The sequence below is a fragment of the Theropithecus gelada genome, chromosome 1 (assembly GCF_003255815.1).
Source record: "Theropithecus gelada isolate Dixy chromosome 1, Tgel_1.0, whole genome shotgun sequence".
NCBI lineage: Eukaryota > Metazoa > Chordata > Mammalia > Primates > Cercopithecidae > Theropithecus > Theropithecus gelada.
Genome location: NC_037668.1, coordinates 39,392,993 through 39,410,884, shown reverse-complemented (window position 1 = coordinate 39,410,884; position 17,892 = coordinate 39,392,993). Strand labels below are relative to the sequence as shown.

The 17,892-nt window shown below is 60.4% G+C and overlaps 1 protein-coding gene across 2 annotated transcripts in view; it reads left to right on the top strand.

The window, feature by feature from the left end:
• CASZ1 (castor zinc finger 1) overlaps positions 1 to 17,892 on the top strand; it is a 159,709-nt gene that overhangs the window by 137,105 nt on the left and 4,712 nt on the right. For both annotated transcript variants that reach the window (XM_025390799.1, XM_025390795.1), the window contains 14 exons: positions 1,135 to 1,203; positions 3,164 to 3,254; positions 4,068 to 4,232; positions 5,256 to 5,428; positions 5,629 to 6,470; positions 9,060 to 9,195; positions 9,380 to 9,443; positions 10,703 to 10,857; positions 10,948 to 11,070; positions 12,033 to 12,371; positions 13,858 to 14,056; positions 15,107 to 15,278; positions 16,882 to 17,033; positions 17,213 to 17,354. In XM_025390799.1, coding sequence (XP_025246584.1) covers positions 1,135 to 1,203; positions 3,164 to 3,254; positions 4,068 to 4,232; positions 5,256 to 5,428; positions 5,629 to 6,470; positions 9,060 to 9,195; positions 9,380 to 9,443; positions 10,703 to 10,857; positions 10,948 to 11,070; positions 12,033 to 12,371; positions 13,858 to 14,056; positions 15,107 to 15,278; positions 16,882 to 17,033; positions 17,213 to 17,354 — 2,822 coding nt within the window. The remainder of the gene's footprint in view (positions 1 to 1,134; positions 1,204 to 3,163; positions 3,255 to 4,067; positions 4,233 to 5,255; positions 5,429 to 5,628; positions 6,471 to 9,059; positions 9,196 to 9,379; positions 9,444 to 10,702; positions 10,858 to 10,947; positions 11,071 to 12,032; positions 12,372 to 13,857; positions 14,057 to 15,106; positions 15,279 to 16,881; positions 17,034 to 17,212; positions 17,355 to 17,892) is intronic.

The following is a 17,892-nucleotide window of genomic DNA, read 5'->3' as shown; positions in this document are numbered from 1 at the left end:
GCGCTCCCCACCCCACAACGCCCAGAGCTGGGAGCCAGACTATACAGGAGGCCTCCTTCCTCCCCGGGGTTGCCCATGCTTGAGGACACACCTGCCGCTCACACCTTACACACATCCACTGTGCACCCAGGCGCATGCACACTCAGGCTCCCCTCCACGTGCTTCCACACACACAGGTGCATGCCGCGCTCACGTTCACTCTTGCACCCACAGAACCACGCGTGAGCCCTCCTGCAGCACCCTGCCCTGCTCCGGGACCTGCATGCTCCACCCCTCCCATGCACCTCGCACACACCTCCCACACACGCCCACACTCCCAGGCACCAGCATGCTGTGCCTTTTGCTAGCATGCACACCGGGACTGTGGCTTCCCCCATCTGCCCATGACGGGCTTCCTCTACCTGCTGCCGTGAGCGCCGAATGCAGGCCTGTGGTTGGCTGAGAAAGCGCCTCCCTGGGTGGGGATGCTGGGTCCATGCTGGTGGCCCTGGCTCCTGGGCTCAGAGCCTGGGCCCTGGAGGAGGCAGGAAGCAAAGGTAGTGACCGGGGTGAGGTGCATACACCCTTACAGCCTGAACCCATGAGCAGAAGAATGGCCTGGTTGGTCAAATGGTGGATGGTGTGGGGCTGAGCGAGACCCTTCCCCAGAGCTCCTCCTGCACCCTGGGGAGCTTCCGGACCCTGAGAGGCTGCATAGCTGGGAGCAGATTGAGGCAGCACGGGCTGCCTGGGGCGAGGATACACTTCCCCTGCCTAGCTGCCTGCCCCCGCCTCAAATCCCTCCCCGTTGGGGGGCGTGGTGCCCCTCAGCCAGCGACCTCCTGATGATCCCTGAGTGCCAGGCACCGATCCCGGGCTTCCGCAGCTTTCCGCCCCATTGAACCCCAGGCTGGCCCATGCCCGAGGGGGGCTCCAGCTCCACCTGCATGAGATGGCCCTGCCCTCCCAGAGTTGGGCTTGTTGAACCTCTGGCCAGCTTCCACCAGGGATGTCCTCAGTCCCACCCTGGGTGCCTGGGACACTGCAGAGCAGAGCAGAGGGGCTGGGGCCTCACGGCAGGGGCTGCCCAGATGCCCCTGTGGCACAAGGCTGCCCCATCTGCTCACTGGCTGTGCCCTGTGTGTCTCTCGCCAGGAATGGACTGCCCACAGATAAACCAGCCGTCACTGAAGATGTAAACATTTACCAGAAATATATTGCCAGGTAGGCCCCTGGGGAGGAGCCTGCCATGGAGAGAAGGTGGGGGGCCAGGACTGACCGGGCACTCTGAGACCATTCATTTGACATCTGACCTCTAGGGCCAAGGTAGCTGCCTCCTTCCACCCCCATCCACTTCGGTCCCTCCACCGCACCGAGGGCTGCCCTGCACATGCCCGTCTCAGAGCCTCCTTCCGCTCTGTGTAGTCCAGGCCACACATTTCCTCAGCAGCCTGTACCCCCAGGTAGGGCCGGGGTCCCGACGCAGGGCCTGGCCACAAGTGAATGCAGCTCCCCCAGCTTGCCTGGGTCCTGCTGTCACACAGAGCTTTGAGTAGGGTGCAGGTCACTGTGCAACTGTCAGGGTTGGGAAGGTAGAGGCAGGCCGGGTGCGGTGGCTCATGCCTGTATTCCCAGCACTGTGGGAGGCCAAGGTGGGAGGATCCCTTGAGGCCAGGAGTTCGAGATCATCCTGGGCAACAGAGTGAGACCCTATCTCTTAAAAAAAAAAAAAATAAGAGAGAGAGAAGGTGTGGGCTGTCATCCTTTCTGACACAGCCCAGTGCACTTCCCCAGTGAGGCTCTGACACCACCTGACTCCAGACCAACCCCTTTCCATCCCAAAGGCAGTGGGATTGGCAGTGAAGAGCCTTTGCCTCAACAGATTCCCCCAAATCACACAAATAACACCCCCCGCCCCCACCCCCCACCGCCTGCCCTCTGATGGGACAGCACACAGCGGCCGGCGCCTGTCTGTCCGCAGATCTTCCAGGTTCCTCCCGCCCTCTCCATCTCTCCGCCTCCATGTTCCGCTCTGTCTCCGCTCCCCTGTCCTGCTTTGTTTCTGCCCCCTGTCCCACTGCCTCTGCCCCCCTGTCCCACTGTCTGTGCCCCCCTGTCCCACTCTGTCTTCAGCTCTGCCCCCGTGTCCCACTGTCTCTGTCCCCCTGTCCCACTCTGTCTTCAGCTCTGCCCCCTGTCCCACTGTCTGTGCCCCCCTGTCCCACTCTGTCTTCAGCTCTGCCCCCCTGTCCCACTGTCTCTGTCCCCCTGTCCCACTCTGTCTTCAGCTCTGCCCCCCATCCCACTGTCTGTGCCCCCCGTCCCACTCTGTCTTCAGCTCTGCCCCGTGCTGTCTCCTCTATAGTATTATTATTACCATTATTATTAGTGCCTCCACAGATGGCCCTTTTGGCCGCTTCAGCTTAAAGACTTGTTTGCACATGGTTTTCCCATTACAGTGTGGGGTTTCTCTCTATGTCTCCTGCAATCTCACGTCACTCTTGGAGGGGGACAGGTGGGCTGAGCCACCCCCTTCTCCACAGTCTTCAAGGTGTGGCCTCTCCAGAGTGGCCCCCCACGGCCGGCCGTCACCGAGGCTGTGGGAGCCACGTCCCAGCGGCTGTGGGAGGTTTCCTGGGAGGCAGCACAGGCTCCTGGCGGCGGCGGCGGCTGGAGAGTGAGCTCCTTGCTGCAGGAAGCCAAACAGATGCTGTGCTTTAAAAATTCATAACTCTGCACTGTTTCAAGTGTCAGGAAAAGCCCAGGACAGAGAGAGCTCTTTAACGCCTCTCAGCATCAGAGCCCGGGCTGGCCCAGCCAGGGTCTCTGCACCTGGCCAGAGCTGGGTGGGCTGGGAGTGGGGCAGGCAGCCCCTGCAGAAAAGAGAGGTGGGCAGCCGCGTGGGCGCCTGCCTTCCCTTCCATCCCAGGGCTTGGGCCCCATCTGTCTCCCCCTGCTTTGACTTTTGGCCACCTCAGCATTGTCCTGCCCCCTTCTTGGGGCCAGGCCACTTTGCCTCAATGGGCCTGGGGTTCCCCCCAGATCCAGTCACTTGCCTGGGCCTCTGCAACTTCACCTCCCCTCTGTATCCCATACAGGGCCTGAAGAGTCCTCCCTGGGGCTGGGGGTGGGTCTGGGGCTGTCACTCACAGCAGGGCCCTGACCCCACCCCTCCTCCCTCCAGGTTCTCGGGCAGCCAGCACTGTGGCCACATCCACTGTGCCTACCAGTACCGCGAGCACTACCACTGCCTTGACCCCGAGTGCAACTACCAGGTACGGCCACAGCGAGATGGACTCCGCCTCCCCCACCCGCCAGTGCAGAAGTCGGTGGGGGAGTGGAGGGGGTTTAGTGCTACTTGCATCACCCAAACTTGACTTGAACAGGCAGAGGGCCCGCCAAACGACCAGCCTGCCCACATTCCCTGATTCCTGCCGACAGAGCAGCTCCTAGCATTGGGGGCCAATGACATCCCAGTGGTGATCATTCCAGTCCCCTTTCACTGAGAGCCTCCCATGTGTCCAGACCATGCCAACCAGCCTGTGAGCCTTGCCTAATTGACTCTTTGCAGTGGCCTTAGAAAGTTAGCAATACTGCCCCATCTTAAAGATGATAAAATGGAGGTTCAGCCAGAGTGCCACTGTGCCCAAGGCTGCCAGCTTGGTGAGTGCAGGGCTGGCGAGGGGGGGGAGAGTCGGGGCAGCCTGCCTGGGGCGGCTCCCTCTGGCTTGCCAGGGATCCCAGCCTGCCTTAGTCCAGAGGTGCACTGGGCGGGATGAGCCATCAGCATCAGAGCCCCTGCCTTCAAGGCCTGGCCCGATGCATCGTCTGTGGCTCCTGGGGTTGGCCACTGGGGACCCAGGGGAGCATCAGGGAAGAATCTGTGGTTCTAGAACCTTTGGGATGGTTCCCTCCCAGGGCTGGTGTGCCTGCCACTGGCCTTGGACAGTCTGGGCTGCCTTGACCCCAAGCAGGGTTCTTTCTAGGGAGACCTGAGGCCAGCACCCGGCCCAGGTGCTCTTGGCATATGGGAGGAAGGGCGGAGGGGGAGCTCAGGCTCCTGCCCACGCGGCGCTGTCTCCTGGCAGAGGTTCACGAGTAAGCAGGACGTGATCCGTCACTACAACATGCACAAGAAGCGCGACAACTCCCTGCAGCACGGCTTCATGCGCTTCAGCCCGCTGGACGACTGCAGCGTCTACTACCATGGCTGCCACCTCAACGGGAAGAGCACTCACTACCACTGCATGCAGGTGCCTCCCGCGCCCGTGCCCGCCAGCATCTGCAGGACTGGCTCGGGCCCTCCCGGCTCTGTGCCCCCACTCCCAGAGGCAGGGCTGCCCTGCGGGCAGGGCCCCCAGTTGATCGGGAGCCCTGACCCAGCACAGGGCTAGCCAGCGAGCCAGGAGGGTCTTGGGGGCTCAGGCTTGGGCAGCGTCTGGTGGGCCAGGGTGGGGCCTTCCCCATGGCCATACTTGGTGTGGATGAAATTCAGTGAGCTGTTTATACAGATGGACATTTTTCAGGCTTTAACACCAAGAGCAGCATTGCAAATGATGCCTGAGGAGGTTTTTGTTTAATTCTTTCTTTTAATGCCACGCAGAGTCTGGGCTTTTTCAAGGTGTCAGGGCCAGGAGGAGCGACTTTGGGTTGCAAATAGCAGCCCCGTGCCTCCCCCGGTATTTGTCAGAGGTTGTTATGGCCTCTGTGAACAACCTGGGCCACGAGGAGAGGGGGGCCACCCTCTGGGTTCTGAGATGGTGCAGACACTGGCACGGCCCAGCCTACGAGAGTGTTCAGATTCCACGGGTTTTTACTCAATATGGCAACGTTGCCTTCCTGGCCCGGCTGGGGTGGGGTGGGAGGGCCCCGTGCCCAGGAACTGTCCACTAAGCAAATCCTTGGGCTAAAGGTGACCTCCAGGGTCCAGCCCCTGTCCACCCACTGACGGTTTTGGAGGTAGGGCCATGGATTGGGACTCAAAATCCAACTCCTGCAGAATGCAGCTCCCTCCCCTGGGCCAAAAAGTGCCCTGGGTCTCTGGAGATGCCCTGACCGTCAGCACAGACGGAGCTGGCCCCAGCAGCACTGGGTCCCTCCGGGGGGGCCTGAGGGGCTGTGGGAGGCTTTCTACTCCGCTTCTTACACCCACCTTCCGAGGCCTCCAGTTTGAAGTCAGAGGTGCCAAAGCTTCCCTGAGCAGAGAAGTCAGTGACCCCAGCCACACACAGTGGTGTCGACCTCTGTTTGCCTGACCACCATCCCGTCCTGTGCAGGTGGGCTGTAACAAGGTGTACACAAGCACGTCTGACGTGATGACCCATGAGAACTTCCACAAGAAGAATACCCAGCTCATTAACGACGGCTTCCAGCGCTTCCGAGCCACCGAAGACTGCGGCACAGCTGACTGCCAGTTCTACGGACAGAAGACCACGCACTTCCACTGCAGGTAAGCGGGAGCCTGGCGGGGGCCTTCCTGGGCAGAAGCCGGGAGAGAAGGCAGGGACCCAGGCTCCTGGGACAGCCCAGGCCCCTGCCTTGGTGTCCAGCCTGGGTCTTCCACCCGGGGACTGTCCCTCCCAGGACCATGGTGGGAGCAGGGTGGGGCCTCGTCTGGGTCCCATGACAGGTTCCCAATGTCCCACCCAGGCGCCCCGGCTGCACATTCACTTTCAAGAACAAGTGTGACATTGAGAAGCACAAGAGCTACCACATCAAGGACGATGCCTACGCCAAGGACGGCTTCAAGAAGTTCTACAAGTACGAGGAGTGCAAGTACGAGGGCTGCGTGTACAGCAAGGCTACCAACCACTTCCACTGCATCCGCGCCGGCTGCGGCTTCACCTTCACCTCCACCAGCCAGATGACCTCTCACAAGCGCAAGCATGAGCGCCGGCACATCCGCTCCTCGGGCGCGCTGGGGCTGCCGCCCTCGCTGCTGGGCGCCAAGGACACGGAGCATGAGGAGTCCAGCAACGACGACCTTGTCGACTTCTCCGCCCTGAGCAGCAAGAACTCCAGCCTGAGCGCCTCCCCTACCAGCCAGCAGTCCTCTGCATCCCTGGCTGCCGCCACTGCCGCCACCGAGGCTGGGCCCAGCGCCACCAAGCCTCCCAACAGCAAGATCTCGGGGCTGCTGCCCCAGGGCCTGCCTGGCTCGATCCCCCTGGCCCTGGCCCTCTCCAACTCGGGCCTGCCCACCCCCACGCCCTACTTCCCCATTCTGGCTGGCCGTGGGAGCACCTCCCTGCCCGTGGGCACCCCCAGCCTCCTGGGTGCCGTGTCGTCTGGGGCAGCAGCCTCAGCCACCCCTGACACGCCCGCGCTGGTCGCCTCGGGAGCTGGAGACTCAGTCCCCGCAGCTGCCGCCTCTGTCCCAGCGCCGCCCACCTCCATCATGGAGAGGATCTCTGCAAGCAAGGGTCTCATCTCGCCCATGATGGCCAGGCTGGCTGCGGCTGCCCTCAAGCCCTCTGCCACCTTTGACCCAGGTGAGCAGGCTGGGTCCTGCCCAGAAAGCAGGCACCTTCTGGACTGGGGTGGCCGCCTGGCCTCAGGCTGCAGAGCAGAGTCGGGGGGTGTTTGGAAGAGGCGTCCGTGTGGCCCCTGCCTGCCAGCGCCCCCTCGTTGCCTGGTCTTCACCCCTATCCTGTTGGTTTCTGTGTGGGGCCCCTGGTTCTGGCTCCCACAATAGGGGGACCATGCTTCTGTTTCCCCATTTGTGAGCTGGGGGCAATGGTCCCTGCCTCCTCAGCTGCCCCACATCCCTGGGGCCACTGCAGGTCCCCCCTCCCTGTCTGCTCACCCTCCCACATCCCAAGTCCACCCCCGATGAGGGCATGCCCAGGGCCCCTGGCGTGTCTAGTGTTTCCTCCAGCTGACCTGGAGGGGGGCCTGCGTCCAGCCCAGAGGTAGGGGGCCTGCACCTCACACCTGGACACCTCCAGGCCCAGGCTCCCTCCTCCATGAGTGCCGTCCCAGTAGGACTTTCCAGACAATGGAAGCCTTCTATTTTGTACTGTCTGACTTGGCAGCCACCGGCCACCTGTGGCTGTTGGTGCTTGAAGCTGGGTCTGTTGGCCGGGCGCGGTGGCTCAAGCCTGTAATCCCAGCACTTTGGGAGGCCGAGACGGGCGGATCACGAGGTCAGGAGATCGAGACCATCCTGGCAAACACGGTGAAACCCCGTCTCTACTAACAAATACAAAACAAAAAACTAGCCGGGCGAGGTGGCGGGCGCCTGTAGTCCCAGCTACTCGGGAGGCTGAGGCAGGAGAATGGCATAAACCCGGGAGGCGGAGCTTGCAGTGAGCTGAGATCGGGCCACTGCACTCCAGCCTGGGCGACACAGCCAGACTCCATCTCAAAAAAAAAAAAAAAAAAAGAAGCTGGGTCTGTGACTGGGAAGCGGAATTGTCCCTTTAAACGACCCCGCCCTGTCAAACAGAAAAGGGCCACAGCCCCAGAGCGGCGTCTTCCTTCTTCACGCTGGTTCACTGAGGGGCGCAGCTCTCTTTCCTGCCTTCCTATAATTTCATAAATTTTCCATTAAAAAAATGTCCCTCCGTTTTTCTCTGGATTGGGGTGGGGGTGCTTTTCTGTTGACCTTACTCCTCTCCCCGTTTCCCTGCTCTGGGTAGTTCCTATTTGTTGAATCCTTGAGGAGAGTTCAGTTCACATCTGGGATGTGGCTCATGTCACTTATTCATTCAACAACTACTGATGCTTGCTGAGAGCCAGGCTCCGAGCCGGGTGCTGGGACATAGCAGGCAGGATGCCAGACAGAGCCCCACGCCGTGGAGCCAGCAGACGGTCGGGGATGGTCTGTCCCAGGCACATGGCTAGGAAGTGATGAACCAAGGCGCTGCCCGCAGGAGTGGGGCTCCGCTGGGCCTAGATGCCCTGTTCCCATTAGAAACCCTCTCAGAACCAGCTGAGACTGAGGGTCCCTGTGGCCCAGCCCGGGGCTCTGCCCACACCTCACAGAGGCTGCCAGTGCCTGGCAGGGGAGCTGGGCCATGTTTCCCTGGGACCTTGGGCAGGTGACTTTGGAGAGCTGCTGGAATGTGGAGTCCCCAGGTCTGAAAACTCTCGCAGGCCCAGTAGGGTGCTCATGCCTGGCGGCTGCGCGGAGGAACCACCTCTTGGTCTAGGCATGGGTGGGGCCTCGCTGGCCACGCCCCTCCAGCCAGGGGCCTGATGGATGGGGCAGGGCCCACTCCAGGGCCACCTGGCCTCAGTGGCCAGACTGTCAAATACTTTGTTTTCATTAGAAAAGTCTCCTTCTCCCAAAAGAAAGGTCAAGCGCAGGGGAGGGGGCCGTTTTATTTTTTAATAAAATGCCACTTGCTGTCTCTGAAACAGCTCTCTGTCAGCTACAGCGCCTTGGGGCAAATTAATATTTCCGTCACTGGGGGAATGTGGGGGAAGGCTCGCTGGACGGCCCTGTCAGCAACTTCTTTTACCCCTGCTCTGCTGGCCTCCTGCGGCCTCACCCGCCCAGCTCCCTTCCGGACCCAGCTCGGCGCAGCCTGGCCTCGTGTCCCTGCCCCGGACAGCTTGACTGTGAGGTCGCCTGGTGTGGCCGCTCTGATTGGCCATCGGTCCCATCACCCTGACACAGCAGAGGCCCTTCCCGGGCATGCTCCGTGCGGGGGCCGTCACCCCGGCAACCGCGGGCTGGGGACCACAGAGGGGCCCTCCCAGTCCAGATCTGCCACTTTCCCTCAGCATTAACAGAGTCTTTAATAAAAGCCTAAGCGGCAGCCCCACAAATCGACTGTGACAGTTGGTGGAGAAAACGAAGGGCCCCCGCCCCCACCCCAGCCCCCTCCCAGCCTCCCGCCCTTCTCCTCCAGGAGGCCCTGAGCCAGGACAACTTTGACATAATTTTGCAATAATTATCACTTGAAGAATTGCCACACAGGAGCTAGCGTCGCGAGCGATCACGTCAGCGGAAGAAGCGCTGACCAGCAGCCGGAGCCCACCCAGCCCACTGCCCTCCCTCGAGGGGCACGGCTGTCTGTGCCCAGGCCAGGCCTTCAGCCCCTCTGACGCATCTTCCCTCCCCTCCCCTGCAGGAAGCGGGCAGCAGGTCACCCCAGCCAGGTTCCCCCCGGCCCAGGTGAAGCCGGAACCCAGTGAGAGCACCGGCGCCCCAGGCCCCCACGAAGCTTCCCAGGACCGCAGTCTAGACCTGACTGTGAAGGAGCCCAGGTGAGGCGAGGCCCCCATGGGAGCCAGCCCTGGGAACCGCACCTTCGCGCTGGAGCCCCGGGGTGGTCCTGCCGGGGCAGTTGCAGCGGGCATGGCTGAAGCCCCAGGGTCGGGCAGGGAGGGTGAGCCCCAGGGCCCAGGCCCTGGCCGTCTGAGCTCAAGCCCCTTGGTTTATGTGTTCTAGTAATGAATCAAATGGCCACGCAGTCCCGGCAAATTCATCTCTTTTATCCTCGCTTATGAATAAGGTAAGAGCCATCCATCACACGCCTCCCGTTCCCCCACCCAGAGAAATTAAAGCTGTGCTGGGGGGTGGGGGGATGTGTTTGTTTTTTAATGTTTTGCCTCTAATAAGATGAGTTTGTACCATTTAAATTTTGAGGCCATTTTTCATCGGATATAATTTCAGAGCCACTGCTTACAAATTAATTTAATGAACTGGCTGAAGAAATATATTCCAGCCTCTGACACCTTTTTTTCCCTTCAGATGGAGGGCTCCAAAAGCTTTTCCAGAGCCCTTCAACTTCGTTCATGCCTCGTTATTAATTTTATTTATTTATTTTATATATATTTTTGTTTGTTTAAAAGGAGAGGGGGAAGGGGGGTCTAAAGTGGGAGCAAAACATCAATTTCCACTTTTCGGGTTGAGTAATGGTCTCGGACGCCTTCCGGAGAGGTCGCTCTGGAATATTTATTTTAAATAATGCAGGGTCTTTGTAAATTATACATCATCTCAAATATATTTTTCCCCTTCACATGATACATTTGACTACAGCAAGATTAATTCGGTTACTGTACACAAGTGACTGCCCTGAGGAGGGGCTGGGCCTGGGCTGGACCTGTCGCCACAGGGGTCCTAGCCGGGCACTTGGTGGGGAAGGAGTCTCGCTGGCCCATGGCGTCCACTCCTTGGCCACTTGCTCTCTTGCTCTTCTTCCCCTTCCCCTTCCTTTGGCCTCTGTCCCCACGTCCCCCTCCCTTCCCTTGGAGCCTTGCAATGACCCCCTCCCGGCCACTGCAGCGAGCCTGTCTGAGTCTCACCCGTGAGACTCCCTCCCTCCTTCCCTCCCTCTCTCTCTCTCTCCTTTGTGGGCCTCCTCTTGTTCTCAAGGAATTCATAGGGGTTCCCCCATCCCTCCTCCTTCTGCGCTGCTTTTGAAAACCTTCTGGCAGGAAAATAACCAGGGAGCCGCAAAGTCTGGGGAAAGATGGGCTGCAGCGTGCGCCCTGAGTCGCGGCCTCGGCTTGAGTGATGGATCCTGCGGCACGGGCTCATGTGGAGGAGCCCTGAGGAGGCCTCACAGCTCCTGGGGTCGGGGCAGCGCAGCAGGCTCTCCGTTCAGAGAGGGCCTGGCCACAGCCAGAGCCAAGCAGGCGGGCCGCGTTCTCTGCTGGCTCTAAGGGCTCAGTGGGTCCCAGCAGCCCAGAGCTTCAACTGTTGCTCCCCAGGCAGCCGTGCCTGTGTTCCAAGCTACCCCAGCCCCATGCTCGGCCTCTGTCCTCACAGATGTCTCAGGGCAACCCTGGCCTGGGCAGCCTGCTGAACATCAAGGCGGAAGTGGAGGGGAGCCCCGCTGCAGAGCCCTCACCCTTCCTGGGCAAGGCCGTGAAGGCGCTGGTTCAGGAGAAGCTGGCAGAGCCCTGGAAGGTGTACCTGCGCAGGTGAGGGACTGCCGGCCGCGCCCACCCGTCCTCCTGCAGCACCCGCCCCGGAGCCCCAGGCTCTCCTCTAATGCCGGCTCCTCTGGCTAGGTTTGGTACGAAGGACTTCTGTGATGGCCAGTGTGACTTCCTCCACAAGGCCCACTTCCACTGCGTCGTGGAGGAATGCGGCGCGCTCTTCAGCACCTTGGACGGGGCCATCAAGCACGCAAAGTGAGTAGGGTGCTGGGGGTCATTTCAGCAGAGCCCCACTGATCCCAGCCTGGCTCTGGGGTGGGTGGGGCTGGGGCCGGCACAGTAGTTCCCGCTAGACCACAGAAGCTGAGTCGGCTTCTCAGAGGTGCTGCCCCAGCAAGCGTGGGCTTCCCATCCTCCTTCACACATGCAGCCCTCAGCCAGGGGCTCTGAGCCCCTGTCCAGGCCCCACCTGGGGCCCTGAGCAACAGCTGCTGCTGCACCCACATTGCCAGGGAAGCCATCAGTCCCAGCACATGCTCCCTGCAGAGCAGGCCAGAGGGGCGCAGAGCCCAGCTGGAGAGACGGCTGTGACTGGAGCAGGAACGCTAGCTGAAGGCCTTTCCAAGCTACAATATTACATCTCTAGGTTACCTTTGACCTAAACATAATGAAATGAATTTGTAAATCCCATTGAGTTAAAAGACTTCGAGCCTAGCCGCCCACTTATATATATTTTTGTTTGTTTAAAAGGAGAGGGGGGAGGGGGGAACTCAGAACTTGCAATCGTTTAAAACAGATCTGCAGTGCTCCCAAGGCTTTTCCAACCGCGTAGACACCCTTGGCTGTAGCACGCGGGGAAGCCTACTGTGAATATTGAGAATCCTACCTTTAAGACCTCCGAGCAGGTTCTGGAAGGAAGGGACTTCCTGGGGCAGGGCCTGCTGTCACACACATGGAGGAGCTGGGGACCGAGGAAGGGCACAAGTAGGAAGGCATGGTTAGGCCCAAGCCAGGAGCCCAAGTTCGGACCCAGAGGACATGGCAGTTTGCCCTCCAGTCCTTCTGTCCTGGTGGGGTCACAGGAGACTTCCGGAGCTGAGTGATGGGGACGAGTAGGGATGAACACCGGGGTCCAGGCCTGTAATGCGGTCACATGCGTGCCCCTCCGCACCTGTCTTCACTGCCCCCCATGAGACCCCCTCTTCTACCTCTCGCAGCTTCCACTTCCGGACAGAGGGAGGAGCAGCAAAAGGAAACGCAGAGGCTGCCTTCCCGGCCTCAGCTGCCGAGACCAAACCTCCCATGGCCCCCTCATCCCCTCCGGTCCCTCCTGTCACCACGGCCACGGTGTCCTCTCTGGAGGGGCCCACTCCCAGCCCGGCCTCTGTGCCCTCCACCCCAACCCTCCTCGCCTGGAAGCAGCTGGCTTCCGCCATACCCCAGATGCCTCAGATCCCAGCGTCAGTGCCTCACCTGCCCGCCTCGCCCTTGGCAACGACTTCTCTAGAGAACGCCAAGCCCCAGGTCAAACCCGGATTCCTCCAGTTCCAGGAGAAGTGAGTCCCTCGATGAGCCGCGAGTCCCGCGTTCCCCTCGCGTCTCGGGAGTAGGTGCTAGCAAGGGCGCTAGGAGGCCCTGTTCCTCACTGTGGATGGCGCTGCTGTCCCCAGCTTCTCTGGGGCATGGCCACCGGGTGATGTCCTTCTAGCCAAAGATGCTGCTGCTCCTACCTCACTGCCTGTCCCAGAGCAGGCCGGCCAGCATGGGCCAATGGTGGCGGCAGTGGCCGCTGCTCCTGCAGGGCATGTGGTGATCCTGCCAGGGCCAGCTGGGGTGGACTGGGCATGGTGGTCCTCAGAGGACGTCTCCCAGCCTGACATGGAGGGCTGCGTCTCCCTCCAGGCCTCTGTATTGGCCTCCTCTGTGGCTCACACCCATGGCTGAATCTCTTCAGGGCACGTGAAGTCACGGGTGGGGCACGGGGGGGCCAGGCCCCTCCAGGCTGTCACTGGCCTGCACAGTGGTCTGAGCTCTTGGGTGGAAGGGACCCTCTTCACTGGATGGTGGTGGCTCCTTGCAGGGAGAACGGTGACTTTGTACTGTCATGTGTGCGGCTTCCTGTTCTCAATAAAAGTAATAAATTGGATTATTTATATCGCCTGAGTGGCAGCTGTCCTCCCTCTCTGAGCACCTGGGGCTGGGCCCACAGCGTGGAAGGGGCCCGGCACTCTTCTCCGTTCCCCCCACCAGCTTCCCCTCCCCTCCTCCTCCCCAGAGTGGCAGCTCAGGTTTCCCAGGCCTGGTCAGGGTGCCCACCGTGGGTCCCCTGGGAGGGGACTACAGTATTGCCAACCAGAGTGGAAGGCTGGGACCAGTGTCCTCCCGCACCCCTCTGCATCCTGGAGGCGGCCCAGGGCAGGCCAGCACACCCCCTCTGCCCCAGCAGCTCTCCCACTCCGCCGGCAAGTGGAGTCTGAGTGGGTGGGCACCATGGGCCCCGAGCTGACCCTGGGGAGCCCAGCAGCTGTGAGCCCCCAGGGGCTGACACCAGGCACGCACTCCTGCTTGCTAAAGGCCTGTGGCAGCAGCGCTTCCTGGTGGGGCCGAGCACCCATCTGCAGTCTGTCAGTCAGCCACATCCACTGCGGCGCCCATGCCATACCAGCCAGGGCCTCACGGCACCCCGCCAGGGCTGGCAGCACCATCCTTATTTTCCAGTCCAAGAAGTTATTCCAGCCATCCTTATCTATAATCCTGAGGTATGGCCATGGAAACTACGTGTCCCAGCATGCAATGCTCTGGGCACCCTGCATATTGCAATTCCTGTGCACCATGCAGAGCTCCTAAAAGGAGGCAGGAATGCATGCTGGGATCTGTAGTCTCTGGCTGAGTCATCCTGTTGAGCAGGACAGCAGCCCAGGCCATCCCTCTTGGTGGTACCACTGGTCATGGGGGAGTGAACTCCAACACAAGCGAGGTCAGGACACCAGCAGGGAAGGCTTGGGAATGGCAATGACCTTCTGGGCTGTGGTTTCCTTCCAGCGATCCTTGCCTCGCCACGGACTGCAAGTATGCCAACAAGTTCCACTTCCACTGTCTCTTTGGGAACTGCAAGTACGTCTGCAAAACATCTGGCAAGGCCGAATCCCACTGCCTGGACCACATCAACCCCAACAACAACCTGGTGAACGTGCGAGACCAGTTTGCGTACTACTCTCTGCAGTGTCTCTGTCCCAACCAGGTCAGCATGGCCGGCCGGCCCAGGGGCAAAGTAGGGGGCAGGGAGGTGCAGGGCTAGCTCAGGGCATAGGACAGGCACCTCTTGGCAGAGGTCCTATTTCTGACATCTTGCTTAAATGGGTCTCCCGGACTCTGGAAAGGGCACCGTCTGCCCCTAGACCCCTGGAGGCCCCTGGGCAGGGGTCCAGATTGGTGCTAGTTGGTGAGGTCTGACACCTGAGTGGTGACTCAATGCTGGGCAGTCACTGTGCCTTTGACATCATTCTTGCCTATCCTGGAACTAGCTTTATGCCCCCTTTCTCCAAAGCTAGAATTTTCTAACAGGCCCATTGTCCATGCCCACACAGGAAAGTCAGATCAGATTCACCTTAAAGGCCTGACTCCCAAGACCAGGAGGGGCTGCCTGAGGGGGAACCTGGGTCCAGGTGTGCTAGGATAGAGCAGTGATGTCTGCCTAGGTCTAGGCATACAGGGAAGACTGTTAAAATAGATTCACGATGTCTGCTCTAGGTGTGGGATTGCAGATGGACTGCAAGGTTACCAGGTTAGGATGCTTTAGTGCAGTGACTAAGGGCATGCACTGCTTTTTTTTTTTTTTTTTTTTTTTTGGAGATGGCGTCTCCCTCTGTTGCCCAGGCTGGAGTGCAGTGGTGCAATCTCGGCTCACTGCAACCTCTGCCTCCCAAGTTCAAGCAATTCTCCTGCCTCAGCCTCCCCAGTAGCTGGGACTACAGGCTCATGCCACCACACCGGGCTAATTTTTTGTATTTTAGTAGAGATGGGGTGTCACTGTGTTGCCCAGGCTGGGCTCAAACTCCTGAGCTCAGGCAATCCGCCCACCTCGGTCCTCCCAAAGGGCTGGGATTACAGACGTGAGCCACCGCGCCCAGCCCTGCGCTGCTTTTTAATATGCGAAAGGTGTTTCTGTGATCATCAGCTTCTGAGAGAGAAGAACACATGTGCCAAGGGCCCATCACAGCCTCAGGCCCAGGGCAGACAGGAGCTCACGAAAGCCACCCGCCTGTCCTGACCGTCCCATGTCTCCCTGCAGCACTGCGAGTTCCGAATGCGCGGGCACTACCACTGCCTCCGCACCGGCTGCTACTTCGTGACCAACATCACCACCAAGCTCCCCTGGCACATCAAGAAGCATGAGAAGGCGGAGCGGCGGGCAGCCAATGGCTTCAAATACTTCACCAAGCGCGAGGAGTGTGGCAGGCTAGGTACCGAGGGCCTGGGCTGCGGGCAGGGACTTCCAGTGGGCATCAAGGCCATGGCCCCTGTAGCCTGGGCCGCCTCTCCTGGTACCCGTGTCCTGTCCCCACCGCAGGATCCATGTTTTGTTGAAGGTGTGCCAGATATCACAGGCTAGGCACCGTCAAGCTTGTGAAACAGTCCAAACCCACAGAGCCCAGCAAGAAGGGTGGGGGTGACTCACGCAGGGCACCGCCCTTCCACCCCCAGACAGCGGCTCTGGGACTTCGTCGTGAGCATCCAGGGCCTGGGCGTGGTTCTGTTTCCCTTTTCTCATCAAGAAGTCGAGCAGGGAAGTCTTAGGAGTTCAAAGTTCTTTGCTCTGGGATCTCTTTCCATGGCTTTCATGATGAGGTTTTTGTCCGCAATGAGCTACAGTTTGTTCACCCATTCATCCATTTTGTAGTTACTTATGGAGGGACAGCTCTGTGCCAGGCTGGGTGCTGTCACAGGGGTGGGGGTGGTGACAGTGGTGGCGGCTCAGATCTAGCAGGGAACGGTCAAGTTCCCCATGGGCTCAGCTGGAGCATCCGTGACCCGGAACCCAGGAAGGGGCTGCTGTGGCTTTGGGAAGGGAAGCCACCGATGCCTGAGAGGTAGCCGTGCTGCTGGGAGCTGAGCCCCGGCCCCTGTGCATGGCCTGCTGAAGGGGCAGGACTCTCCCTAGGAAGAGACCAGAACCCAAGGGCAGGCGAGAGCCAGGCCGTCCGGCAGAGGCCCCTGGGCTGCAGGCGAGGCCCATTGTGGCCTGGTGGTCGTGGCAGCAGGGGTGGGGGCTGCTGCAGTCTGGTCCTTCCAAAAGTGAAAAGGTGACATATTCAAAGTCAACCGCCAGAAAAAGGAAACAAACCTTGCCTTCAAGTATGAATTCAAAAAGGAGTTCTCGGCCAGGGAGAGGGCTGGTAGCCATGCCAATAAGTGTCAACACTCGTGGCCTGTGCTGTCCCTGAGCTCAGTTTACAGATGTCAGGGTATCCTGCAGTTGCCGTTATTTATTCAACTTGTGGTGGTTTTGGTGATAGTTGGGGCCAAACAAAGCTGGGGGATGACAGAAGACACCTGGCCAGCCTGGGCGCCATGGCAGCGGACAAGCCCTCACCTGCCCCAGGATGCTGTTTCAGTCCCGCCTGCTCTGTTTGTTCTTGGCCCAGAGCAAGGCAGGGGGTGCTGGGGCCTGGGCAGAGGGGCCGGCAGCACCCCGAACTTCCCAGCAGAGATGTGGGGACAGGTGGCTTGCTGAGAGGTAGCTGGCCTAGTGTACAGGGACCATGAGGGTCCCTTGCCCTGGAGCTGTGCACCTCCCCGCGTGTGGGCCGGGGGATGGGGGCCAGCCTGGCATTGTCACTTGCCTCTGTGCCAGGCTGGAGAGGAGGCCCAGGGTGTGGACAGCCAGGTGGCTTTGGACTTCCTGACCTTCCTCCTAAGAGTGCCACCGTGGTGCAGCGCCCTTCCCCCTGCCATCTGCCTTATTGGCCACACTGCCCCCATGCCTAGAACAGTGCCTGACAGAGCCTGGAAGCCATGAGCGCTGGCCAGCTGGGGGGCTTATGCCAGGTGGGCCTATGTCCACAGGCTGCAAGTACAACCAGGTGAACAGCCACTTCCACTGTATCCGGGAGGGCTGCCAGTTCTCCTTCCTCCTCAAGCACCAGATGACCTCCCACGCGCGGAAGCACATGCGGAGGATGCTGGGGAAGAACTTCGACCGTGTGCCCCCCTCCCAGGTGAGAGCCCTCCCCAGGTGAGAGCCACCCCCCGCAGGTGAGAGCCCAGCCAGGGTGGCGGGAATGCATCATGGTCCCACGCTCACTCTCAGGCCTGTGCTGCGTGGACCCTCGGCCTGCCCTCTGTGGGCAGCATGCCCCACGGCCCCACTTCCTCAGGGACCCCCGTGTCCTTTCAGGGCCCCCCAGGCCTGATGGATGCTGAGACAGATGAGTGCATGGACTACACTGGCTGCAGCCCGGGCGCCATGTCCTCTGAGTCATCCACCATGGACCGGAGCTGCTCCAGCACCCCCGTGGGTAACGAGAGCACTGCGGCAGGTGAGCTGCAGGCAGGGGCTGCTGGCAGGGCCAAGCCCCACTCCCAAAGCCCAGCACCGGTGGGTGCAGCTTGGGACAGAAGGTCCGGGGCACACGGCCTCTGAGGAGGACAGGCTGGTGTGCAGCAGAGCCAGCTGGTCTGTGGGACTGAGTCACTGAGGCCCCTCCCGCCATCCTCCCGCCTCCCCGGCGCTGCCCTCCGTGTCAGTTTCCAGGAGAGGACCCTGGGCCCGTCCTCTATGAGCCACAGCGGGAGCAGCGCGGCCCTGGCCTCCTTCCTCTGCTGCCTCCCACCTGGCCTGGGCCCAGCACCGGTCCTGCCCGGCACACCTGCCCATGTGACCCCTGGCACTGCCCTGCCTCTCTCTCCTCCTGCCCCCTCTTCTTGTGTCCCTCTCTCTGCTCATCCGTGCACACATTTTCATGCCATACCTGCTTCTGCCATCAGGTTTCTCATTTTGGTTCTTTCTGTTTGTTCTTTGTTTTGGTTTCTTTTTTTTTTTTTTTTTTTTTTTTTTTTTTTTTTTTTTTCCCCCCC